This window comes from Oncorhynchus kisutch, linkage group LG19, assembly GCF_002021735.2.
Source record: "Oncorhynchus kisutch isolate 150728-3 linkage group LG19, Okis_V2, whole genome shotgun sequence".
NCBI lineage: Eukaryota > Metazoa > Chordata > Actinopteri > Salmoniformes > Salmonidae > Oncorhynchus > Oncorhynchus kisutch.
In genome coordinates this window covers 63,311,236-63,337,748 of record NC_034192.2, presented here as the reverse complement: position 1 = coordinate 63,337,748, position 26,513 = coordinate 63,311,236, and the positions used below count along the sequence as shown (strand labels likewise).

Here is a 26,513-nt window from a genome sequence, read left to right as displayed (position 1 = left end):
GACGTAGGCCTACCTGAGGGGACAGGCTTTGAGTGGGGAAGACGTAGGCCTACCTGAGGGGACAGGCTCTGATTGGGGAATATGTAGGCCTACCTGAGGGGACAGGCCAGGCTCTGAGTGGGGAAGACGTAGGCCTACCTGAGGGGACAGGCCAGGCTCTGAGTGGGGAAGACGTAGGCCTACCTGAGGGGACAGGCCAGTCTGAGTGGGGTAGACCTGATGGGACAGGCTCTGAGTGGGGAATATGTAGGCCTACCTGAGGGGACAGGCCAGGCTCTGAGTGGGGAAGACGTAGGCCTACCTGAGGGGACAGGCCAGGCTCTGAGTGGGGAAGACGTAGGCCTACCTGAGGGGACAGGCCAGGCTCTGAGTGGGGAAGACGTAGGCCTACCTGAGGGAACAGGGCAGGCTCTGAGTGGGGAAGATGTAGGCCTACCTGACGGGACAGGCTCTGAGTGGGGAAGACGTAGGCCTACCTGAGGGGACAGGCCAGTCTGTGTGGGGTAGACCTGATGGGACAGGCTCTGAGTGGGGAATATGTAGGCCTACCTGAGGGGACAGGCCAGGCTCTGAGTGGGGAAGACGTAGGCCTACCTGAGGGGACAGGCCAGGCTCTGAGTGGGGAAGACGTAGGCCTCCTGAGGGGACAGGCCAGGCTCTGAGTGGGGAAGACGTAGGCCTACCTGAGGGGACAGGCCAGGCTCTGAGTGGGGAATATGTAGTTCTACCTGAGGGGACAGGCTAGGCTCTGAGGGGGGAAGACGTAGGCCTACCTGAGGGGACAGGCTAGGCTCTGAGGGGGGAAGACGTAGGCCTACCTGAGGGGACAGGCTCTGAGTGGGGAAGACGTAGGCCTACCTGAGGGGACTGGCTCTGATTGGGGAATATGTAGGCCTACTTGAGGGGACAGGCCAGGCTCTGAGTGGGGAAGACGTAGGCCTACCTGAGGGGACAGGCCAGGCTCTGAATGGGGAAGACGTAGGCCTACCTGAGGGGACAGGCCAGGCTCTGAGTGGGGAAGACGTAGGCCTATCTGAGGGGACAGGCTCTGAGTGGGGAAGATGTAGGCCTACCTGAGGGGACAGGCCAGGCTCTGATTGGGGAATATGTAGGTCTACCTGAGGGGACAGGCCAGGCTCTGAGTGGGGAAGACGTAGGCCTACCTGAGGGGACAGGCCAGACTGAGTGGGGAAAATGTAGGCCTACCTGAGGGGACAGGCTAGGCTCTGAGTGGGGAATATGTAGGCCTACCTGAGGGGACAGCCCAGGCTCTGAGTGGGGAAGACGTAGGCCTACCTGAGGGGACAGGCCAGGCTCTGAGTGGGGAATATGTAGGCCTACCTGAGGGGACAGGCCAGGCTTTGAGTGGGGAAGACGTAGGCCTACCTGAGGGGACAGGCCAGACTGAGTGGGGAATATGTAGGCCTACCTGAGGGGACAGGCCAGGCTCTGAGTGGGGAAGACGTAGGACTACCTGAGGGGACAGCCCAGGCTCTGAGTGGGGAAGACGTAGGCCCACCTGAGGGGACAGGCCAGGCTCTGAGTGGGGAATACTAACTCATCGTTGCATGAAGAAGGTGATGTACCACGCTGTGCTTTTGTCGTGGTCATGTTTGTTTATTGACACTAAATACAAAAACAACAAGCACCGGACAGGCGGGAGACTCTGGCAGCGCCGGACAGGCGGGAGACTCTGGCAGCGCCGGACAGGCGGGAGACTCTGGCAGCGCCGGACAGGCGGGAGACTCTGGCAGCGCCGGACAGGCGGGAGACTCTGGCAGCGCCGGACACGCTGGGCCGTGGAGGCGCACTGGCGGTCTCGAGCGCAGAGCTGGCCCCACCCGTTCTGGCTGGATGCCAGCTTCCACCCGGCAAATGCGGGACGCTGGCACTGAGCACACCGGCCTGTGAATGCTCGGCCGAGACACAGTGTGCATCACCCCATAGCACGAGGCTTGACCAATCCCATGCTCGCCACGGTAAGCACGGGGATTGGGCTCAGGTCTCCAACCTGACTGCCACCTGTGTGCCACCCCCAAATCTTTTGGGGCTGCCTCTCGGGCTTCCTTGCCAGCCGTGTTCGTGTTGCAAACTCCATTCGCCGGTATCCCTCCTCACACTGTTCCAGAGACTCCCAGGCAGGCTCCGGCACTCTCCCTGGGTCGACCGACCACCTTTCTACCTCCTCCCAGGTTGTCTCATACTCCAGATAGCGCTGCTCACCTGTCCAGGAGTCCCTTTCACCACGCTGCTTGGTCCTTTGGTGGTGGGTAGTTCTGTACCGGCTGTTAGTGGAAGAAGGTGAGGACCAAAGCGCAGCGTTGTACGTGTTGATGTTTGTTTATTGACACTGAACACTAAAGACGAAAATAACACCAGTCATAACCAAAACAGTCCTGAAAGGTGAAAAACACTAAACAGAAATCAACTACCCACAAAACCCATGTGGGAAAAAGCTACCTAAGTATGGTTCTCAATCAGAGACAACGATAGACAGCCGCCTCTGATTGAGAACCACACCCGGCCAAACAACAAAGAAAGACAAAACATAGAAAATGAACATAGAATGCCCACCCTAGTCACACCCTGGCCTAACCAAAATAGAGAATAAAAGCTTCTCTATGGCCAGGGCGTGACAAAGACGTAGGCCTACCTGTCGGGATAGGCTCTGAATGGGGAATACGTAGGCCTACCCGAGGGGACAGGCCAGGCTCTGAGTGTGGAATAAGTTTGGCAGCACAATAGACTAGAATAGTTTAGAATCTAGCACAATATAGTTTAGAAAGCAATGGAGTTTAGAATCTAGTACAATAGAGTTTAGAATCTAGTACAATATAGTGTAGAAAGCAATGGAGTTTAGAATCTAGTACAATAGAGTTTAGAATCTAGTACAATAGAGTTTAGAAAGCAATGGAGTTTAGAATCTAGTACAATATAGTGTCGAAAGCAATAGAGTTTAGAATCTAGCACAATATAGTTTAGAAAGCAATGGAGTTTAGAATCTAGTACAATAGAGTTTAGAATCTAGCACAATATATTTTAGAAAGCAACGGAGATTAGAATCTAGTACAAGAGTTTATTTTCTAGTACAATATAGTGTAGAAAGCAATATAGTTTAGAATCTAGTACTACAATAGTTTAGAATCTAGTACAATATAGTTTAGAATCTAGTACAATATAGTTTAGAAAGTAATATAGTTTAGAATCTAGTACAATATCGTTTAGAATTCAGTACAATATAGTTTAGAATCTAGTACATATAGTTTAGAATCTAGTACAATATAGTGTAGAATTCAAGACTGAGACCAGAATGCAGCCTGCATCTACGGGAGGCTCAGAATATCAGAGCAAAATAGTGTGTACCGGTATGCATGTGGCATTTCCATTGTAGAATGTGTACAGTGTGGTGCCTGCCTCTGTGTGTATTATTCATGAATGAATAACAAATAAAACCAGATCAAAGAGGTGGGACACACACAAAAAATCGCCAGTAGATATTAAGAGATTTCTGTACGCACTATATTCTAAGCCTATGGGAACGCTCAAAAGGTTTTGGCCAATCGGAAAGCCAGAATTTCCTGACTCATCAACCAATAGGATAGCAGATACGATTTGCGCTAGATGCGCCATTTTAGCGCGTCTCCAGCCATCCGGTATGATGGCGACTTTGCTTTGTCTCCAGTGAACAGGGTTGCATCAATAGTCGATATATATTTTTCTTCTCTCTAAAATTAACAGTGTTTTATCTCCGGGACGACGTGCCAAGAACTACACGTGTCTCAGTCGTTCAAGAAATGACTACAGAGTACAGAAGGTATGCGTAATATTCGGCTTTTTTTCCCTAAAAAGCAGTTCCTAATGTTGGCGGCTTTGCATTGAAACGCTGTGCTAGGCTAGTTAGCTGTCTAGCTATGTAACGGTGTTACGCAGCGGAGCCGGTACGTTTTCTCCAACGCAGCAATGTAGTTAGCTTACAGTATGAAAAACTCTGAGGTATTTTATAAGCTATCTATCTATATATCTAACTATCCACTATTAGTGAGTATTTTCGAAATGGTAAATGTTGCATCACAAAACAATTGTGCGCGTACAATTCCACCTGTGTTGTGTCTTGACATACATCAGCTAGTCGCAGTTTACTTGCTAACTAGCATGCTAACTAATGTGAGATGTTACATTTCATTCTAGGGGGGAGGGGGATAAACGGATGCATGCATTTCGGTGCATGCCTCTGAATGCACTGGACCATGCCTGCACTGGGATTGCAGGGTCGCCCGGGGAACATATTGTCTGAAATCTTGACATGCTGCAGTGATGTCTGTTTTGTTTGATCTCATAACTTTGTCTGGTTGACTTGGCTATTTAGCCATCTTGTATGTGCACTAACCCGTTTTCTAGTTAGTTAGCCTTTGATGGGATGAGGCCCGGGTTTTTGTAGACCGTTTCTCTCCCAGTTGGCCTTCATGTACTCTGTAACATGCCAGATAGCCTCCCTAGAAGCGCACACCGCAGACAGGAACCCGATACATTAGAGAGATGAGCAACGGAACCGCTTCACGCCTATAACGACGCAAAATGGCAATGAATTATCCGAGTTAGCTAAATGCTAACTAGAGCTAGCGCTCTGGTCTTTTTTTCTCTAATTTACAACGAGCTGTTGTAAAATGAATTTTACAAAGTTAAGTAGCGATCTAGCAAGCTAACGTTTGTTAGGTTATTTATAATATGAATAGTAAAAAAACGGACCGTAATGTTTGGTTGCTAGCTAGCCATGTAACTAGCCTCTTCCCTCCGCGGGAGGCTGAAAAGATTTGGCATGGGCCCTCAGATCCTCAAAGTTATACAGCTGCACCATCTTCACTGGCTGCATCACTGCTTGGTATGGAAACTGTTTGGGAAGACGCTACAGAGTGTGGCGCTTAAAGCCCAGTACTTCACTGGGGCTGTGCTCCCTGCCATCTAAGACCTGTATACCAGGCAGTGTCAGAGGAAGGCCCTAAAAAAGGGCCAGACTCCAGCCACCCTAGTAATAGACTGTCCTCTCTGCTACCGCACGGAAAACCGTTACCGATGCTCAAGTCTGGAACCAACAGGAACCTGAACAGCTTCAACCCCCCAAAAGCCATAAGACTGCTAAATAGTTAAACAAATGGCTACCCAGACTATCTGCATTGACCCTTTTTGTTCTAACGGTTTACTCGATCACAAACGCTGCTTTTACTGTTTGTCACTTTATTCCTAGTTATTTGTACATGCAGAGCTTTCAGAAAGCACTCAGACCCCTCCACTGTTTCCACATTGTTAAGTTACAGCCTTATTCTAAAATGGATTCAATTGTTTTTTTTCTTCATCAATCTACACACAATACCCCATAATGACATCACAATACCCTATAATGACATCACAATACCCCATAATGATAAAGGAAAAACATGTTTTTAGAAATGTTAGCAAATGTATAAAAAAAACAACTGACATTTACATAATTATTCAGACCCTTTACTCAGTACTTTGTTGAAGCACCTTTGGCAGCGATTACAGCCTCGAGTCTTCTTGGGTATGACACTACAAGCTTGGCTCATCTGTATTTGCGGAGTTTCTCCCATTCTTCTCTGTAGTTCCTCTCAAGCACTGTCATGATGGATGGGGAGCGTCGCGGCACAGCTATTTTCAGGTCTCCAGAGATGTTAGATCAGGTTCAAGCCCAAGCCCGGGCTCTGACTGGGCCACTCAAGGACATTCCGAGACTTGTCCCAAAGCCACTCCTGCGTTGTCTTGGCTGTGTGTTTAGGATCATAGGATCACCTTTGCCCCAGTCAGGTCCTGAGTGCTCTGGAGCAGGTTTTCATCAAGGATCGCTCTTTACTTTGTTCTGTTCATAATTTCCTCGGTCCTGACTAGTCTCCCAGTCCCTGCTGCTGAAAAACATCCCCACGACATGATGCTGCCACCACCATGCTTCACCGTGGTGATGGTGCTAGGTTTCCTCCAGAAGTGACACTTGGCATTCAGGCTAAAGGGAGTCCTTTAGGTGCCTTTGTGGCAAACTCTAAGAGGTCTGTCATGTGCCTTTGTCTGAGGAGTTGGTTCCTTCTGGCCATTCTACCATAAAGGCTTGATTGGTGGTGGTGCTGCAGAGATGGTTGTCCTTCGGGCAGATTCTCCCATCTCCACAGAGAATCTCTGGAGCTCTGTCAGTTACCATTGGGTTCTTGGTCGCCTCCCTGACCAAGGCACATCTCCTCCGATTGATCAGTTTGGCCGAGTGTCCAGCTCTAGGAAGAGTCTTGGTGATTCCATTTAATGACGGAGGCCACTGTGTTCTTGGGACCTTCAATGCTACAGAAATGTTTTGGTACCTCAACGCAATCCTGTCTCTGAGCTCGACGGATAATTCCTTCAACCTTTTGGCTTGGTTTTAGACGGGTGTGTGCCTTTTCCAAATCATGTCCAATCAATGGAATTTATCACAGGTGAACTCCAATCAAGTTGTAGAAACATCTCAAGGATGATCAATGGAAACAGGATGCACCTGAGCTCAATTTCAAGTCTCATAGCAAAGGGACTGAATAATTAAGTTTTTTAATGTCGGAACCTGTTTTTGCTTTGTTATTATGGGGTATTCTGTGTAGATGAGGGGGGAAAAACAGGCTTGTTCAATGAACCATAAGCAATTAATGAACGTGCACATGTGGAACGTTCGTTAAGACGGTAGGTAATTAAGGTCACAGTTATGAAAACTTAGGACACTGAAGAGGCCTTTCTACTGACTCTGGAAAAACACCAAAAGAAAGATGCCCAGGGTCCCTGCTCATCTGCGCGAACGTGCCTTAGGCATGCTGCAAGGAGGCGTGAGGCCTGCAGATGTGGCCAGGGCAATACACTGCAATGTCGGTACTGAGAGACACCTAAAGACAGATCTACAGGATGGACAGCTGATTGTCCTCAGTGGCAGACCACGTGTAACAACACTTGCACAGGCTCGGTACATCCAAACATCACACCTGTGGGACAGGTATAGGATGGCAACAGCAACTGCCCGAGTTACACCAGGAACGCACAATCCCTCCATCAGTGCTCAGACTGTCCACAATATGCTGAGAGAGGCTGGACTGAGGGCTTGTAGGCCTGATGTAAGGCAGGTCATCACCGGCAACAACATCGCCTATGGGCACAAACCCACCGTCGCTGGACAAGACCGGACTGGCGAAAAGTGCTCTTCACTGACGTGTGAGAGTTTTGTCTCACCAGGGGTGATGGTCGCATTCGCGTTTATTGTCGAAGGAATGAGCGTTACACTGAGGTCTGTACTCTGGAGCGGGATCGATTTTGGAGGTGGAGGGTCTGTCATGGTCTGGGGCGGTGTGTCACAGCATCATCGGACTGAGCTTGTTGTCATTGCAGGCAATCTCAACGCTGTGTGTTACAGGGAAGACATCCTCCTCCTTCATGTGGTACCCTTCCTGCAAGCTCATCCTGACATGACCCTCCAGCATGACAATGCCACCAGCCATACTGCTCGTTCTGTGTGTGATTTCCTGCAAGACAGGAATGTCAGTGTTCTGCCATGGCCAGTGATGAGACCGGATCTCAATCCCATTGAGCACGTCTGGGACCTGTTGGATTGGAGGGTGAGGGCTAGGCCCCCCCCCCCCCCCAGAAATGTCCGGGAACTTCCAGGTGCCTTGGTGGAAGACTGGGGTAACATCTAACAGCAAGAACTGGCAAATCTAGTGCAGTCCATGCAGAGGAGATTCACTGCAGTACTTAATGCAGCTGGTGGCCACACCAGATACTGACTGTTACTTTTGATTTTGACCCTCCCCTTTGTTCAGGGACACATTATTCCATTTATGTTAGTCACATGTCTGTGGAACTTGTTCAGTTTGTGTCTCAGTTGTTGAATCTCATATTCATACAAATATTTACACATGTTAAGTTTGCTGAAAATAAACACAGTTGACAGCGAGAGGGCGTAATTTCTTTTTTTTGCTGAGTTTATCTGGATTTCCATCTGAAACCCTATTCCCTTTCTAGTGCACTACATTTGACTAGGGCCCATGCAGAATAGGGTGGCATTTGGAACAGATTTTTGGAATGAAACAGACTCCTCATGTTGATCAGTAATGTTCTTACATGATGTCGTCCTGTACGGCGTGAATGAAACACTCATCATGTTGATCAATAATGTTTTAGATCCAGATCAGGCTGTTGAGCTTAATTAGGGCCGATTTGAAGTTTTCATAACAACCGGAAATCGGTATTTTTGGGCGCCTATTTTTTTTATACCTTTTTATTTAACTAGGCAAGTCGGTTAAGAACGCATTCTTATTTTCAATAACGGCCTAGGAACGGTGGGTTAACTGACTTGTTCATGGGCAGAACGACAGATTTTCAACGTGTCAGCTCGGGGGATCCAATCTTGCAACCTTACAGTTAACTAGTCCTTGTGCACTCCACAAGGAGACTGCCTGTTACGCGAATGCAGGACTTCTCCTTTCTTCTCCAACACTGTTTTTGCATTATTTAAACCAAATTGAACATGTTTCATTATTTATTTAAGACTAAATTTGATTTTATTGATGTATTATATTAAGTTAAAATAAGTGTTCATTCCGTATTGTTGTAATTGTCATTATTACAAATACATTTTTTAAATTTTAAATTGGCCGATTTTTAGTCTGTATTGGCTTCTCTGGTCCTTCAATAATCGGTATCGGCGTTGAACAAGCATAGTCGGTCGACCTCCAAATGGGAACTACAAATGTGGCTCATGCGCACAGTGCAATAGCACTATTAAACAGCCTTCAGATGCCCACATACAGGTCTAAAAGTCCCTGTTAGTTATCACGCAGACCAAGGTAGTAATCTCTCATCACCTGTATGCGGGCATCACTCTACTCAGCAAACTGGATGCAGTTTATCACAGTGCCATCCGCTTTGTCACTAAAGCACCTTATACCACCCACCACTGCGACTTGTATGCTCTATTGACTATCCAATAGCAGCCCACTTGGTTGAAGCTAACCATCCTATCACCTCCCTCAAACACACCGGCATGGAGCATGTCGCTCCACCAAGTAGAGGAGGTGACATCGAGATCCTACAACTACAAAGGGAGTCTTACTGGATATCCTGTCTAAAAAAAACATTGACCCCTAGTGGTCTGAATATTGACTTTGATCTCAGGCCCTTCTTATGAACAAGTAAATAAATAAATATAAATGGATATTCGTTCTACAGTTTATCAGCGTACAGCAAATATGTTTCCCCTGTTGATGGTGCTTCTTATGGTTTAACCAATGAAATAGGAAGAAGTGAAATTCAATGAAACAATGTATGTTGATGCTAATACTATGTACAATTTATTAAATGATGTTTCCATATGACAACAATAGTCTAATATATTTAATATGCCATAAACTTATTTTTCAATTCATTCTAATTAACATAATCATTATGACACACCCCTCACTATTGTCATGAATACTTGAACCAGGTCGTCAAACAGTCCAATTAGTGCAACCAATGACAATCACCCTGAAGAAGGCACAGTGATGCTGAAACGATGGTGATTTACCCAATAAATGACTGGGAGCTAATATGTATAATTTCAGACCTAATAATGGGATTTCTTGTATTTGGCAGGTAAAATGAGTAAGGCCTCAGCTGAATCTACAGACCAAGTGATGGAGGAGGAAGTAGGTCAGCTTCCGATTACAGACCAGGAGGAGGAGGAGGAGGACGAGGAGGTAAGTCAACATCAGATGGTCTTTCTATATCCCCTGCTTGCTTTTTCAAATGTATCCACCTGGGCACAAACATTGTTTTACCAAAAACAGTAGTGCACTAGATAGGGAATTGGGTGCCATAGGGCTCTGGTCTAAAGTAGTGCACTAGATAGGGAATTGGGTGCCATTTGGTGAACAGCCGGACTGTAGCTCCTGTGGCAGACAACAGGACACTACGATCACTCCGGGGCTATTCTCATGCTTTTTCCTATTGGATGTTTTTTAATAGACTGTCATGACTGTTTATTCCTCAGGCTGGGAGCTCAACAGAGACTGAGAGACCCTCCTCTTCTCACACCAAGAGGAAGCCTTCTGTTGTAGCCAAGCAAGTTGGAGGGAATGAGTCAGACACCTCGGACGAGAGTGGACAGGACGATGGCGCCTCAGATGGTAAGGTCTACCACTAGACCTGGGGCCAGCACGGGGTTTAGTGCTTCTTAACATCATTGTGGAGCCAAAATGTGCATTTCCACACTTTGTGGACAATTATGTGTTAGTTGGTCTATTCTGAGTTGATGTTCAAGGTTAAGTAGTGCACTATATAGGGAATAGGGTTCTGGTCTAAAGTAGTGCACTATATAGGGAATAGGCTTCCATGGGGCTCTGGTCTAAAGTAGTGCACTATATAGGGAATAGGGTTCTGGTCTAAAGTAGTTCACTATATAGGGTTCTGGTCTAAAGTAGTTCACTATATAGGGAATAGGGTTCTGGTCTAAAGTAGTTCACTATATAGGGAATAGGGTTCTGGTCTAAAGTAGTGCACTATATAGGGAATAGGGTTCCATAGGGCTCTGGTCTAAAGTAGTGCACTATATAGGGAATAGGGTGCCATCGTGATCTGGTCTAAAGTAGTACACTATATAGGTTTGTACCACCCAGCCACCTGTTGTTTCTGTTAGACTTTCATTTGTCTTCCTATAGAAAGGGGGGGTGTTTCTCTGGTTGTGGGAGGAGCATAATGTCTACTTCCACCATTTATCTCATCTGACCGTCATTCAGAGCCCTTCCCTTTTCCCACATTTTTACGGTACAGCCTTATTCTAAAATGGATTAAATCGTTTTCCCCCTCATCAATCTACACACAATACCCCGCAATGACATAACAATAACCCGCAATGACATCACAATACCCCGCAATGACATCACAATACCCCGCAATGACATCACAATACCCCGCAATGACATCACAATACCCCGCAATGACATCACAATACCCCGCAATGACATCACAATACCCCGCAATGATATCACAATACCCCGCAATGACATCACAATACCCCGCAATGACATCACACTACCCCGTAATGACATCACAATACCCCGTAATGACATCACAATACCCCGTAATGACATCACACTACCCCGTAATGACATCACAATACCCCGTAATGACATCACACTACCCCGTAATGACATCACACTACCCCGTAATGACATCACACTACCCCGTAATGACATCACACTACCCCGTAATGACATCACAATACCCCGCAATGACATCACAATACCCCGCAATGACATCACAATACCCCGTAATGACATCACACTACCCCGTAATGACATCACACTACCCCGTAATGACATCACACTACCCCGTAATGACATCACACTACCCCGTAATGACATCACACTACCCCGTAATGACATCACACTACCCCGTAATGACATCACACTACCCCGTAATGACATCACACTACCCCGTAATGACATCACACTACCCCGTAATGACATCACACTACCCCGTAATGACATCACACTACCCCGTAATGACATCACACTACCCCGTAATGACATCACACTACCCCGTAATGACATCACACTACCCCGTAATGACATCACAATACCCCGCAATGACATCACACTACCCCGTAATGACATCACAATACCCCGTAATGACATCACACTACCCCGTAATGACATCACACTACCCGTAATGACATCACACTACCCCGTAATGACATCACACTACCCCGTAATGACATCACACTACCCCGTAATGACATCACACTACCCCGTAATGACATCACACTACCCCGTAATGACATCACACTACCCCGTAATGACATCACACTACCCCGTAATGACATCACAATACCCCGTAATGACATCACAATACCCCGTAATGACATCACACTACCCCGTAATGACATCACACTACCCCGTAATGACATCACACTACCCCGTAATGACATCACACTACCCCGTAATGACATCACAATACCCCGTAATGACATCACACTACCCCGTAATGACATCACACTACCCCGTAATGACATCACAATACCCCGCAATGACATCACACTACCCCGCAATGACATCACACTACCCCGCAATGACATCACACTACCCCGTAATGACATCACACTACCCCGTAATGACATCACACTACCCCGTAATGACATCACACTACCCCGTAATGACATCACAATACCCCGTAATGACATCACAATACCCCGTAATGACATCACACTACCCCGTAATGACATCACACTACCCCGTAATGACATCACACTACCCCGTAATGACATCACAATACCCCGTAATGACATCACACTACCCCGTAATGACATCACACTACCCCGCAATGACATCACACTACCCCGCAATGACATCACACTACCCCGCAATGACATCACACTACCCCGTAATGACATCACACTACCCCGTAATGACATCACACTACCCCGTAATGACATCACACTACCCCGTAATGACATCACACTACCCGCAATGACATCACACTACCCCGTAATGACATCACAATACCCCGTAATGACATCACACTACCCCGTAATGACATCACACTACCCCGTAATGACATCACACTACCCCGTAATGACATCACACTACCCCGTAATGACATCACACTACCCCGTAATGACATCACACTACCCCGCAATGACATCACACTACCCCGCAATGACATCACACTACCCCGCAATGACATCACACTACCCCGCAATGACATCACACTACCCCGTAATGACATCACACTACCCCGTAATGACATCACACTACCCCGTAATGACATCACACTACCCCGTAATGACATCACACTACCCCGTAATGACATCACACTACCCCGTAATGACATCACACTACCCCGCAATGACATCACACTACCCCGTAATGACATCACACTACCCCGTAATGACATCACACTACCCCGTAATGACATCACACTACCCGTAATGACATCACACTACCCCGCAATGACATCACACTACCCCGTAATGACATCACACTACCCCGTAATGACATCACACTACCCCGCAATGACATCACACTACCCCGCAATGACATCACACTACCCCGTAATGACATCACACTACCCCGCAATGACATCACACTACCCCGTAATGACATCACACTACCCCGCAATGACATCACACTACCCCGTAATGACAAAGCAAAAATGTTTATTTAGATCTGTTTTCAAATGTATTTTAAAAAATCTACCTTATCTACCTCTGTATTCAGAGAATCTACCTTATCTACCTCTGTATTCAGAGAATCTACCTTATCTACCTCTGTATTCAGAGAATCTACCTTATCTACCTCTGTATTCAGAGAATCTACCTTATCTACCTCTGTATTCAGAGAATCTACCTTATCTACCTCTGTATTCAGAGAATCTACCTTATCTACCTCTGTATTCAGAGAATCTACCTTATCTACCTCTGTATTCAGAGAATCTACCTTATCTACCTCTGTATTCAGAGAATCTACCTTATCTACCTCTGTATTCAGATCCTTTGCTATGAGACTCGACATTGAGTTCAGGTGCATCCTGTTTCCATTGATCATCCTTGATGTTTCTACAACTTGATTGGAGTCCACCTGTATTAAATTAATTTGATTGGACATGATTTGGAAAGGCACACAACTGTCTATATAAGGTCACACAGTTGACAGTGCATGTCAGAGCAAAAACCAAGCCATGAGGTCAAAGGAATTGTCCATAGAGCTCAGAGTTCCAGAGTGCCTCTGTGGAGATGGGAGAACCTTCCAGAATGACAACCATCTCTGTAGCACTCCACCGATCAAATCAAATTTATTTATATAGCCCTTCATACATCAGCTGATATCTCAAAGTGCTGTACAGAAACCCAGCCTAAAACCCCAAACAGCAAGCAATGCAGGTGTAGAAGCACGGTGGCTAGGAAAAACTCCCTAGAAAGGCCAATACCTAGGAAGAAACCTAGAGAGGAACCAGGCTATGTGGGGTGGCCAGTCCTCTTCTGGCTGTGCCGGGTGGAGATAATAACAGAACATGGCCAAGATGTTCAAATGTTCATAAATGACCATCATGGTCATATAATAATAAGGCAGAACAGTTGAAACTGGAGCAGCAGCACGGCCAGGTGGACTGGGGACAGCAAGGAGTCATCATGTCAGGTAGTCCTGGGGCATGGTCCTAGGGCTCAGGTCCTCCGAGAGAGAGAGAGAAAGAGAGAACGCACACTTAGATTCACACAGGACACCGAATAGGACAGGAGAGGTACTCCAGATATAACAAACTGACCCTAGCCCCCCGACACATTAACTACTGCAGCATAAATACTGGAGGCTGAGACAGGAGGGGTCAGGAGACACTGTGGCCCCATCCGAGGACACCCCCAGACAGGGCCAAACAGGAAGGATATAACCCCACCCACTTTGCCAAAGCACAGCCCCCACACCACTAGAGGGATATCTTCAACCACCAACTTACCATCCTGAGACAAGGCTGAGTATAGCCCACAAAGAACTCCGCCATGGCACAACCCAAGGGGGGGCGCCATCCCAGACAGGATCAGGCAATCAATCACCAATCAGGCCTTTATGGTAGAGTGGCCAGACGGAAGCCACTCCTCAGTAAAAGGCACATGACAGCCCGCTTGGAGTTTGCCAAAAGGCACCTAAAGGACTCAGACCATGAGAAACAAGAATCTTTGTTCTAATGAAACCAAGATTGGCATTCAGGTCAAAGAGTTCAATCTTCATGTCTGCAGGAAACCTGACCTCATTCCTATGGTGAAGCATGTTGGTGGCAGCATCATGCTCAGGGACTGGGAAACTAGTCGGGATCGAGGGAAAGATGAACAGAGCAAGGTACAGAGCGATCCTTTATAAAAATCTGCTCCAGAGCGCTCAGGACCTCCGAGTGGTGCGAAGGTTGACCTTTCAACAGGACAATGACCCTAACCACACAGCCAAGACAACGCAGGAGTGGCTTCAGGACAAGTCTCTGAATATCCTTGAGTGGCCCAGTCAGAGCCCAAACTTGAACCCAATCTCTGGAGAGACCTGAAAATAGCTTTGCAGCGATGCTCCCCATCCAACCTGACAGAGCTTGAGAGGATCTGCAGAGAAGAATGGGAGAAACTCTTCAAATACAGGTGTGCCAAGCTTTTAGCGTCACACCCAAGAAGACTGAGTAAAGGGTCTGAGTACTTATGTAAATGTGAAATTTCAGGTTCTAATCTTTAATACATTTGCAATAATGTCTAATCTGCTTCGTAATTATGGGGTATTGTGTGTAGATTGTTTTTCCCCACTCAATGTAATCCATTTTAGAATAAGGCTGTAACGTAACAATGTGGAAAAAGTCACGGGGTCTGTCTTAGATTCATTCTGACTATTTTGAGGAAGTGTATACTGGCTACGGCATCACAAAATGGACAAACAGTACCTTTTGTAGCCTTTTCTGTTTTTCCAAGGAAGGTTTTTTCTGGGAGTATGAAGCTCCCTCGTTAGGTTTCCCTAGACCAGATTACTGTTCTCCAGCCGAACTAAAACATGCTGACACCCTAATTTCCTGTCCTCTCCTTCAGGGATGTTGGTTGTGCGGCCTCCTGCTGGGACTGACAACAAGGAGGACAAGAGCAGAGGAGCCATGAAGCTCCGAGTGGACCTCTCACGGAGAAAGACAGGTTAGTCTCCTCACTATATACCACACTGCTACCAACCAGGGGATAGTCGGAGAAGCCCCCAAGGTTTTGACCAGAAAGGGTGTTTCTACGGCTTAATAATCACAACTACTGCCAGTTTAATGAAATCAAACTTTTTGGGATTTATTAGGGATCCCCATTAAGTGCTCTTCCTGGGGTCCAAACACATTAAGGCAATTAGATCACCTAAAACAGCAGGTGGGTCACCTAAAACAACGGACTCACAGGTTACCTAAAACAACGGACTCACGCGTCACCTAAAACAACGGACTCACGCGTCACCTAAAACAACACTATATTCTGTTCATTAGCGTGCTTGACTCATTAATCCACTGTTTTCCCTCATTCAATATGCATACAAATGAATCCTGTAAATTACCAATAAACTTCTTCCAAACATATCAAACAACGTTCCTAATCAAGCCTCAGGTATCCTATTATGTAAATAAACGATCAAATTTAAGACGGAGAATACCAGAGATAAATATAACGAAGTACGCACACTCACCAGGACGCGCAACAAACACTACAGCCAAAATGGGAGTCACTTGCTAAAACTACACATTCTAGCTCATTTTTCAAAAAATTTGCCTGAAACTCTTTCTAATGACTGTTGCCATCTAGTGGAAGCCCTAGGAACTGCTATCTTGGAGGTATTCCTTTTATATTCCCATTGACAGCCATAGTAATCCAGGGTGAGCTGGGAAAAAATGATCTGTCTGAATTGTCCTCCGGTTGGTGATTTGACTGGGAGCTAATATGTATAATTTCAGACCTAAATAATGGGATTTCTTGTATTTGGCAGGTAAAATGAGTAAGGACTCAGCTGAATCTACAGACCAAGTGATGGAGGAGGAAGCAGGTCAGCTTCCGATTACAGACCAGGAGGAGGAGGAGGTAGGTCAACATCAGATTGGTCTTTATGTCCCCTGCTTACTTTTTCAAATGTATCCACCTGGGCACAAACATTGTTTTACCAAAAACAGTACTGCACTAGATAGGGAATAGGGTGCCATAGGGCTCTGGTCTAAAGTAGTGCACTAGATAGGGAATAGGGTGCCATAGGGCTCTGGTCTAAAGTAGTACACTAGATAGGGAATAGGGTGCCATAGGGCTCTGGTCTAAAGTAGTGCACTAGATAGGGAATTGGGTGCCATTTGGTGAACAGCCGGACTGTAGCTCCTGTGGCAGACAACAGGACACTACGCTCACTCCGGGGCTATTCTCATGCTTTTTCCTATTGGATGTTTTTTAATAGACTGTCATGACTGTTTATTCCTCAGGCTGGGAGCTCAACAGAGACTGAGAGACCCTCCTCTTCTCACACCAAGAGGAAGCCTTCTGTTGCAGCCAAGCAAGTTGGAGGGAATGAGTCAGACACCTCGGACGAGAGTGGACAGGACGATGGCGCCTCAGATGGTAAGGTCTACCACTAGACCTGGGGCCAGCGCGGGTTTTAGTGCTTCTTAAATCTTTTGGCTGGGATCCCGTCAACTTCTCTAGGGTAGGGGGCAGCATTTGGAATTTTGGATGAAAAGCATGCCCAAATTAAACGGCCTGCTACTAGGGCCCAGAAGATATGATATGCATATAACTGGTAGATTTGGATGGAAAACTCTAAAGTTTCCAAAACTGTTAAAATAGTGTCTCAGTATAACAGAACTGATTTGGCAGGCGAAATCCATTCAGGAAGTAGTTTCTTTTTGGTTTTGTAGTTTTCTATTCAATGCCATTACAGTATCCATTGACTTTGGACTCAATATGTCAACAGTATTTAGAAATGGTTTCAGGCTTGTCTTTCTGATGAGGGAGTAAGACCAGTCTGAATGAGTGGACCCTTACGTGTCAGAGCTTTTTCATGCGCATGTGCATTTCTTGTTTACCTTTTTATATTGATGACGTTATTGTCCGGTTGAAGTATTATAGATCATTTAGGCTAAAACAACCTGAGGATTGAATATAAACATTGTTTGACATGTTTTTATGAACTTTACAGATACAATTTAGATTTGTAGTCTGCCTGTTTTGACTGCGTTTGAGCCTGTGGATTACTGAAGAAAATACGCAAACAAAATGGAGGTTTTTGGATATAAAGAGACTTTATCGAACAAAAGGAACATTTATTGAGTAAATGAATGTCTTCTGAGTGCCACCATATGAAGATCATCAAAGGTAAGTGATTAATTTTATCTCTATTTCTGAGTTCTGTAACTCTTCTACTTGGCTGTTTACTGTTTGTAATGATTTGTATGCAGGGCGATGTTCTCAAATAATTGTACGGTATGCTTTTGCAATAAAGCATTTTTTTTTAATCTGACACCGTGGTTAATCTTTAAACCTATGTAAAAAAAATTGTTTTCTGAATTTTTTATGAGTATTTCTGTATTTGAATTTGGCGCTCTGCAATCTCACTGGATGTTGGCCAGGTGGGACGCTAACACCCCACATACCCTAGAGGTTAACGGGATCGATATGACAACAGCCAGTGAAATTGCAGGGCGCCAAATTCAAAACAACAAAAATCTCATAATTTAAATTCCTCAGACATACAAGTATTTTACACCCATTTTAAAGATAAAATTCTCGTTAAGTGTCTGATTTCAAAAAGACTTTACAGCGAAAGCACCACAAACGATTATGTTAGGTCAGCACCTATTCACAGAAAAAGACTGCCATTTTTCCAGCCAAAGATAGGAGTCACAAAAAGCAGAAAGAGAGCTAAATTAATAACTAACCTTTGATCTTCATCAGATGGCACTCATAGGACATCATGTTACACAATACATGTATGTTTTGTTCGATGAAGTTCATATTTATTTCCCAAAATCTGTTTACATTGGCGCGTTATGTTTTGCCTCCAAAACATCCGGTGATTTTGCAGAGAGCCACATCAATTTACAGAAATACTCATAATAAACATTGATAAGAGATACAAGTATTATACATGGAACTTTAGATAAACATCCCCTTAATGAAACCGCTGTGTCAGATTTCAAAAAAACTTTACAGCGAAAGCAAACCATGCAATAATCTGAGTACAGCGCTCAGAGCCCAAACAAGCCATAAAGATATCCGTCATGTTGTGGAGTCAACAGATGTCAGAAATAGCATTTATAAATATTCACTTACCTTTGATGATCTTCATCAGAATGCACCCAGGAATCCCAGTTCCACAATAAATGTTTGATTTGTATGATGAAGTTCATCATTTATGTCCAAATACCTCCTTTTTGTTTGCGCGTTGAGTACACAATCCAAACTCACAAGGCGCGGGCAAGTCCAGGTGAAAAGTGGTATTAGAGTTCGTAGGAACATGTCAAACGAAGTATAGAATCAATCTTGAGGATGTTTTTATCATAAATCTTCAATAATGTTCCAACCGGAGAATTCCTTTGTCTGTAGAAATGCGATGGAACGCAAACTAACTCTCACGTGAACGCACGTGGTTAGCTCATGGCACTCTGCCAGACCCCTGACTCGAAGAGCCCTCATTCCCCCCTCCTACACAGTAGAAGCATCAAACAAGGTTCTAAAGACTGTTGACATCTAGTGGAAGCCTTAGGAAGTGCAATATGACCCCATTTACGCTGTATATAGGAATGACAGAGTTAAAAAACTACAAACCTCAGATTTCCCGCTTCCTGGTTGGATTTTTTCTCTGGTTTTGCCTGCCATATGAGTTCTGTTATACTCAGACATCATTCAAACCGTTTTAGAAACTTCAGGGTGTTTCCTATCCAAATCTACTAATGATAGGCAACTGGGCCTGAGTAGCAGGCAGTTTACTCTGGGCACCTTATTCATCCAAGCTACTCAACACTGCCCCCAGCCATGACAAGTTGCTTTTACCACTAGGGGGTAACCTTCCACAGTTCTCTGTTGCAGTGTGACACGTTCTTCTTCACCATCTCTGTACAGTGCATTTGGAAAGTATTCAGACCCCTTGACTTTTTCCACATTTTGTTACCTTACAGCCTTTTTAAAAAATGTAATAAATTGTCTCCCCCTCATCAATCTACACACAATACCCCATGATGTCAAAGCAAAAACAGGTTTTAGATCGGTTTTCAAATGTATTAAAAATGAAAAACATATATTATCTACCTCTGTATTCAAATCCTTTTTTTTTAAATACCTTATTTACATAAATATTCAGACCCTTTGCTATGTGACTCGAAATTGAACTCAGGTGCATCCTGTTTCCATTGATCATCCTTGAGATTTTTCTACAACTTGATTGGAGTCCACCTTTTGGTAAATTCAACTGATTGGACATGATTTGGAAAGGCACACACCTGTCTATATAAGGTCACACAGTTGACAGTGCATTTCAGAGCAAAAACCAGGTAATGACGTCAAAGGAATTGTCCGTGGAGCTCCGAGACGGGATTTTGTCAAGGTACAGATCTGGGGAAGGGTACAAAAACATTTCTGCAGCATTGAAGGTCCCCAAGAACACAGTGGCCTCCATTATTAAATGGAAGTAGTTTGGAACCACCAAGACTCTTCCTAAAGATGGCCGCCTGGCCAAACGAGCAAACGGGGGAGAAGGGACTTGGTGAGGGAGGCGACCAAGAACCCGATAGTCACTCTGACAGAGCTCCAGAGTTCCTCTGTGGACATGGGAGAACCTCCCAGAAGAACAACCATCCCTGCATCACTCCATCAATCAGGACTTTATGGTAGAGTGGCCAGACAGATGCCACTCCTCAGTAAGAGACCTCAGAGTTTACCAAAAGACACCTGAAGACTCTGACCATGAGAAACAATATCTGATGTGACGAAACCAAGATTGTTCTCTTTGACCTGAATTTCAAGCGTGGCGTCTTGAGAAACCTGACACCATTCCTATGATGAAGCATGGTGGTGGTGGCAGCATCATACTGTGGGGATGTTTTTCAGTAGCAGGGACTGGGAGACTAGTCAGGACCAAGGAAAAGATGAACAGAGCGTAAAGAGCGATCCTTGATGAAAACCTACTCCAGAGCACTCAGGACCTCAGACTGGGATGAAGTTTCACCTTCCTACAGGACAATGACCACAGCCAAGACAACGTAGGAGTGGCTTTGGGACAAGTGTCTGAATGTCCTTGAGTTGCCCAGCCGGAGCTTGATCTTGAACCCGATCTAACGTCTCTGGAGACCTGAGAATAGCTGTGCAGCGACGCTCCCCATCCAACTTGACAGAGCTTGAGAGGATCTGCAGAGACGAATGGGAGAAAACACCCCAAATACAGGTGTGCCAAGCTTGTAGCGTCATACCCAAGAAGACTTGAGGCTGTAATTAGGTTTAGGCTATAAAAATGGATTTTATCAAAGAAAACGGCGCTTAATTTGATCTATGGGATACTCCGGAAGAGAAATAAGAGCAAGATATCAGAATGTAAGTCAATTTTACCTTCAGATGTAAATGTGTAAAAACTGTCATGGCGGAAAATGTTTCTGCTCTTCTCAAACAAAAGCATGGGATTTGTTCTCTGTAAAAGCTATTTTAAATTGGAAAACGTAGTTTGATTACCAAGATTCTAATCTTTTGAAGGATGTAAGACACTTGCATTTTCAATAATGTTTAATGAAACGAAATTGTATTTTTAGTTGTCTCTGAAATTTCCCCTGATGTTGGTCCCTGTACGGGGATCGCAGCCATAACATGTTTTAACAAAGTACTGAGAAAGGGTCTGAATACTTATGTAAATGATGTTTCAGTTTTTTATTAAATTTGCAAAACTATGATCTTCTTTTGCTTTGTAATTATGGGGTTTTCTGTGTAGATGTAATCCATTTTAGAATAAGGCTGTAACGTAACAAAATGTGGAAAAAGTCACGGGCTCTGAATACCTTTCCGAAATGCACTGTATATTATGAGGACATTTAGTAAGGTCTAAGTCTATGCCCATTGATCTGTCAACAGTAGGAATTCTTCAGTAAAGTCTTTGTTGTCATTCAACAAGAGGCGAATCGTTTTTATGTAAATTTTCTTCTGAAAATTATGCACCATATCTCAGATGGAAAAGTGTGTGGTCAAGATCTCTTTGACAAAAACGTCAGTTACAGATTTCTTGTGGTCTAAGATTCATTCGGACTATTTTGAGGAAGTGTATACTGGCTACGGCATCACAAAATGGACAAACAGTACATTTGCAGCCTTTTCTGTTTTTCCAAGGAAGGTTTTTTCTGGGAGTATGAAGCTCCCTCGTTAGGTTTCCCTAGACCAGATTACTGTTCTCCAGCCGAACTAAAACATGCTGACACCCTAATTTCCTGTCCTCTCCTTCAGGGATGTTGGTTGTGCGGCCTCCTGCTGGGACTGACAACAAGGAGGACAAGAGCAGAGGAGCCATGAAGCTCCGAGTGGACCTCTCACGGAGAAAGACAGGTTAGTCTCCTCACTATATACCACACTGCTACCAACCAGGGGATAGTCGGAGAAGCCCCCAAGGTTTTGACCAGAAAGGGTGTTTCTACGGCTTAATAATCACAACTATTGCCAGTTTAATGAAATCAAACCTTTTGGGATTTATTAGGGATCCCCATTAAGTGCTCTTCCTGGGGTCCAAACACATTAAGGCAGTTAGATCACCTAAAACAGCAGGTGGGTCACCTAAAACAACAGACTCACGCGTCACCTAAAACAACAGGTAGGTCACCTAAAACAACGGACTCACGCGTCACCTAAAACAACGGACTCACACGTCACCTAAAACAACAGACTCACGCGTCACCTAAAACAACAGGTAGGTCACCTAAAACAACGGACTCACGCGTCACCTAAAACAACGGACTCACACGTCACCTAAAACAACAGACTCACACGTCACCTAAAACAACAGACTCACACGTCACCTAAAACAACAGACTCACACGTCACCTAAAACAACAGACTCACACGTCACCTAAAACAACAGACTCACACGTCACCTAAAACAACAGACTCACACGTCACCTAAAACAACAGACTCACACGTCACCTAAAACAACAGACTCACACGTCACCTAAAACAACAGACTCACACGTCACCTAAACAACAGACTCACACGTCACCTAAAACAACAGACTCACACGTCACCTAAAACAACAGACTCACACGTCACCTAAAACAACAGACTCACACGTCACCTAAAACAACAGACTCACACGTCACCTAAAACAACAGACTCACACGTCACCTAAACAACAGACTCGCGCGTCACCTAAAACAACAGACTCGCGCGTCACCTAAAACAACGGACTCGCGCGTCACCTAAAACAACGGACTCGCGCGTCACCTAAAACAACAGACTCACGCGTCACCTAAAACAGCAGGTGGGTCACCTAAAACAACAGACTCACACGTCACCTAAAACAACAGACTCACGCGTCACATTCTGTTACGTTACAGCCTTATTCTAAAATTGGTTAAAATATTTTTTCCCATCGATTTACACACTACCCCATAATTAGCAAAAACAGGTTTTTATTACAAATGTAAAAACTGAAACTTGACGTGAGCATTCCCGACTTGACCAATGAAACGAGATGCACCTGAGCTCAATTTCAAGTCGGAATACTAGTGTCATCCTTGATGCCCCTGCACACAAAGCCCCTCCCCCTGCACACAAAGCCCCTCCCCCTGCACACAAAGCCCCTCCCCCCGCACACAAAGCCCCTCCCCCCGCACACAAAGCCCCTCCCCCTGCACACAAAGCCCCTCCCCCTGCACACAAAGCCCCTCCCACTGCACACAAAGCCCCTCCCCCATGGAAATCTACTCCACAGTACTACATGTAGCCATGACTACATGGAACTCTATTCCACAGTACTACATGTAGCCATGACTACATGGAACTCTATTCCACAGTACTACATAGAGCCATGACTACACGGAACAGGGGGAGGGGCACACAAAGCCCCTCCCCCTGCACACAAAGCCCCTCCCCATAATGACAAAGTGATAACAGGTTTTCCATTGATCATCCTTGAGATGTTGCTACAACTTGATTGGAGTCCACCTGTGGTAAATTCATTTGATTGGACATGATTTGGAAAGGCACACACCTGTCTATATAAGGTCACACAGTTGACAGAGCAAAAAAAACAAGGTTCTCTGGTCTGATGACACCACGATTGAACTCTTTCTCCTGAATTCCAAGTGTCACGGTGACGCATGTACATTAAATATTTATCCACTACATATCTACATTACAAATTGTATAATACAACAATATTACAGTGTGTGTCTGTACCTTTGTCTCTTCACAGTCCTCGTTGTTCCATAAGGTGTCTTTTTACCTGCTTTAAAATCTGATTCTACTGCTGCATCAGTTACCTGATGTGGAATAGAGTTCCATGTAGTCATGGCTCTATGTAGTACTGTGGAATAGAGTTCCATGTAGTCATGGCTACATGTAGTACTGTGGAATAGAGTTCCATGTAGTCATGGCTACATGTAGTACTGTGGAATAGAGTTCCATGTAGTCATGGCTACATGTAGTACTGTGGAATAGAGTTCCATGTAGTCATGGCTACATGTAGTACTGTGGAATAGAGTTCCATGTAGTCATGGCTACATGTAGTACTGTGGAATAGAGTTCCATGTAGTCATGGCTACATGTAGTACTGTGGAATAGAGTTCCATGTAGTCATGGCTACATGTAGTACTGTGGAATAGAGTTCCATGTAGTCATGGCTACATGTAGTACTGTGGAATAGAGTTCCATGTAGTCATGGCTACATGTAGTACTGTGGAATAGAGTTCCATGTAGTCATGGCTACATGTAGTACTGTGCACCTCCCATAGTCTGTTCTGGACTTGGGGACTGTGAAGAGACCTCTGGTGGCATGTCTTGTAGGGTATGCATGGGTGTCTGAGTTGTGTGCCCGTAGGTCAAACAGACAGCTCAGTGCATTTAACATGTCAATACCTCTGATATATACAAGCAGTGATGAAGTCGATCTCTCCTCCACTTTGAGCCAGGAGAGATTGACATGCATGTCATTATAGTTGGAGAGGCTTCCATTGAAGAACACCCTCTGTGTTCTGTTAGACCGGTAACTCTTCATCCACATTATAGCAGGAAGTCTTTCCAGCAGCAGACGATAATCAATCAATAATCTCAAAAGCCACACTGAAGTCTAACAAAACAGCCCCCACACTTTTCTCTCAACCAATCATCGTGGATGTAAACAAAACATGTTTGTCTCTCGGTCTTCCGCTGTGTTTATCCAGATACCACATTGCAGGAGAGGATAGACTGCACTGCCTGTGGACAGCAGGTCAATCACTTCCAGCGCCACTCGGTGTTTGAGCACCCGATGCTCCATGTGCTCCTCTGCAAGGTAGATAGACCTGCAACACCTTAATTTGTCCCTTGTGTCTGCCCCCCCCCTCCCCCGTGTCTGCCCCCCTGTCTCTGTCCCTCCCTCTCTGCCCCCCCTCCCCCGTGTCTCCCCCCCCCCCCCCTCTCTCGTGTCTCCCCTCCCCGTGTCTCCCCCCCCCTTCTCTCGTGTCTCCCCTCCCCCGTGTCTGCCCCTCCCCCCTGTCTCTGTCCCTCCCTCTCTCCCCCCCCCTCTCCCGTGTCTGCCTCCCCCCCTGTCTCTGTCCCTCCCTCCCTGCCCCCCCCCTGTCTCTGTCCCTCCCTCTCTTTAGTTTTGGATTGTGGGATGATCTCTCTCACTGTCTCCAACTCTGTCTGAGCTCCATTAGGGACGATATGTTGAATCAATTAGAACGTATGTTGTTTTTTTTACCAGATATTCCAAATGCCTGTAGATATAAAAAAAAAGTAGTTTGTAATTTTTATGAGCGTTTAAGTTTGTTCTCATGAAATGTTTTTTTTTGGTCTCCTTGGCTCTCGGTGCTGTGCACCTTCCCATTTACACCAGAGATCTGTATATAATGACAAGATGCTCATGTCTCCATCCTGACAATGGGAGTCGTCTCCAAGGTGGGAAGGCAAGGCAACAGGCTGAGGTCCAATTTAAATCCCATAGAAACACAATTGACAGATTTTGGCGAGAGTGAAACCTCTCACTTTGCCTCTTCCTCTGGTTTACACGCAGACAAAGCCCCTGCACACACAACCCCATAATGACAAAGCCCCTGCACACACAACCCCATAATGACAAAGCCCCTGCACACACAACCCCATAATGACAAAGCCCCTGCACACACAACCCCATAATGACAAAGCCCCTGCACACACAACCCCATAATGACAAAGCCCCTGCACACACAACCCCATAATGACACAAAGCCCCTGCACACACAACCCCATAATGACACAAAGCCCCTGCACACACAACCCCATAATGACAAAGCCCCTGCACACACAACCCCATAATGACAAAGCCCCTGCACACACAACCCCATAATGACAAAGCCCCTGCACACACAACCCCATAATGACAAAGCCCCTGCACACACAACCCCATAATGACAAAGCCCCTGCACACACAACCCCATAATGACAAAGCCCCTGCACACACAACCCCATAATGACAAAGCCCCTGCACACACACAACCCCATAATGACAAAGCCCCTGCACACACACAACCCCATAATGACAAAGCCGTTGCACACACAACCCCATAATGACAAAGCCCCTGCACACACAACCCCATAATGACAAAGCCCCTGCACACACAACCCCATAATGACAAAGCCGTTGCACACACAACCCCATAATGACAAAGCCGTTGCACACACAACCCCATAATGACAAAGCCGTTGCACACACAACCCCATAATGACAAAGCCGTTGCACACACAACCCCATAATGACAAAGCCGTTGCACACACAACCCCATAAT

General features: G+C 45.5%; 1 protein-coding gene across 1 annotated transcript in view; it reads left to right on the top strand.

The window, feature by feature from the left end:
- Window positions 1–3,635: 3,635 nt before the first annotated feature.
- LOC109883797 (transcriptional regulator ATRX) overlaps window positions 3,636–26,513 on the top strand; it is an 82,503-nt gene continuing 59,625 nt past the window's right edge. Inside the window, exons 1-8 of the mRNA XM_031797268.1 lie at window positions 3,636–3,814; window positions 9,649–9,752; window positions 10,046–10,181; window positions 15,608–15,706; window positions 16,530–16,621; window positions 17,008–17,143; window positions 22,001–22,099; window positions 24,930–25,039. Coding sequence (XP_031653128.1) covers window positions 9,654–9,752; window positions 10,046–10,181; window positions 15,608–15,706; window positions 16,530–16,621; window positions 17,008–17,143; window positions 22,001–22,099; window positions 24,930–25,039 — 771 coding nt within the window. The 5' untranslated portion in view covers window positions 3,636–3,814; window positions 9,649–9,653. The remainder of the gene's footprint in view (window positions 3,815–9,648; window positions 9,753–10,045; window positions 10,182–15,607; window positions 15,707–16,529; window positions 16,622–17,007; window positions 17,144–22,000; window positions 22,100–24,929; window positions 25,040–26,513) is intronic.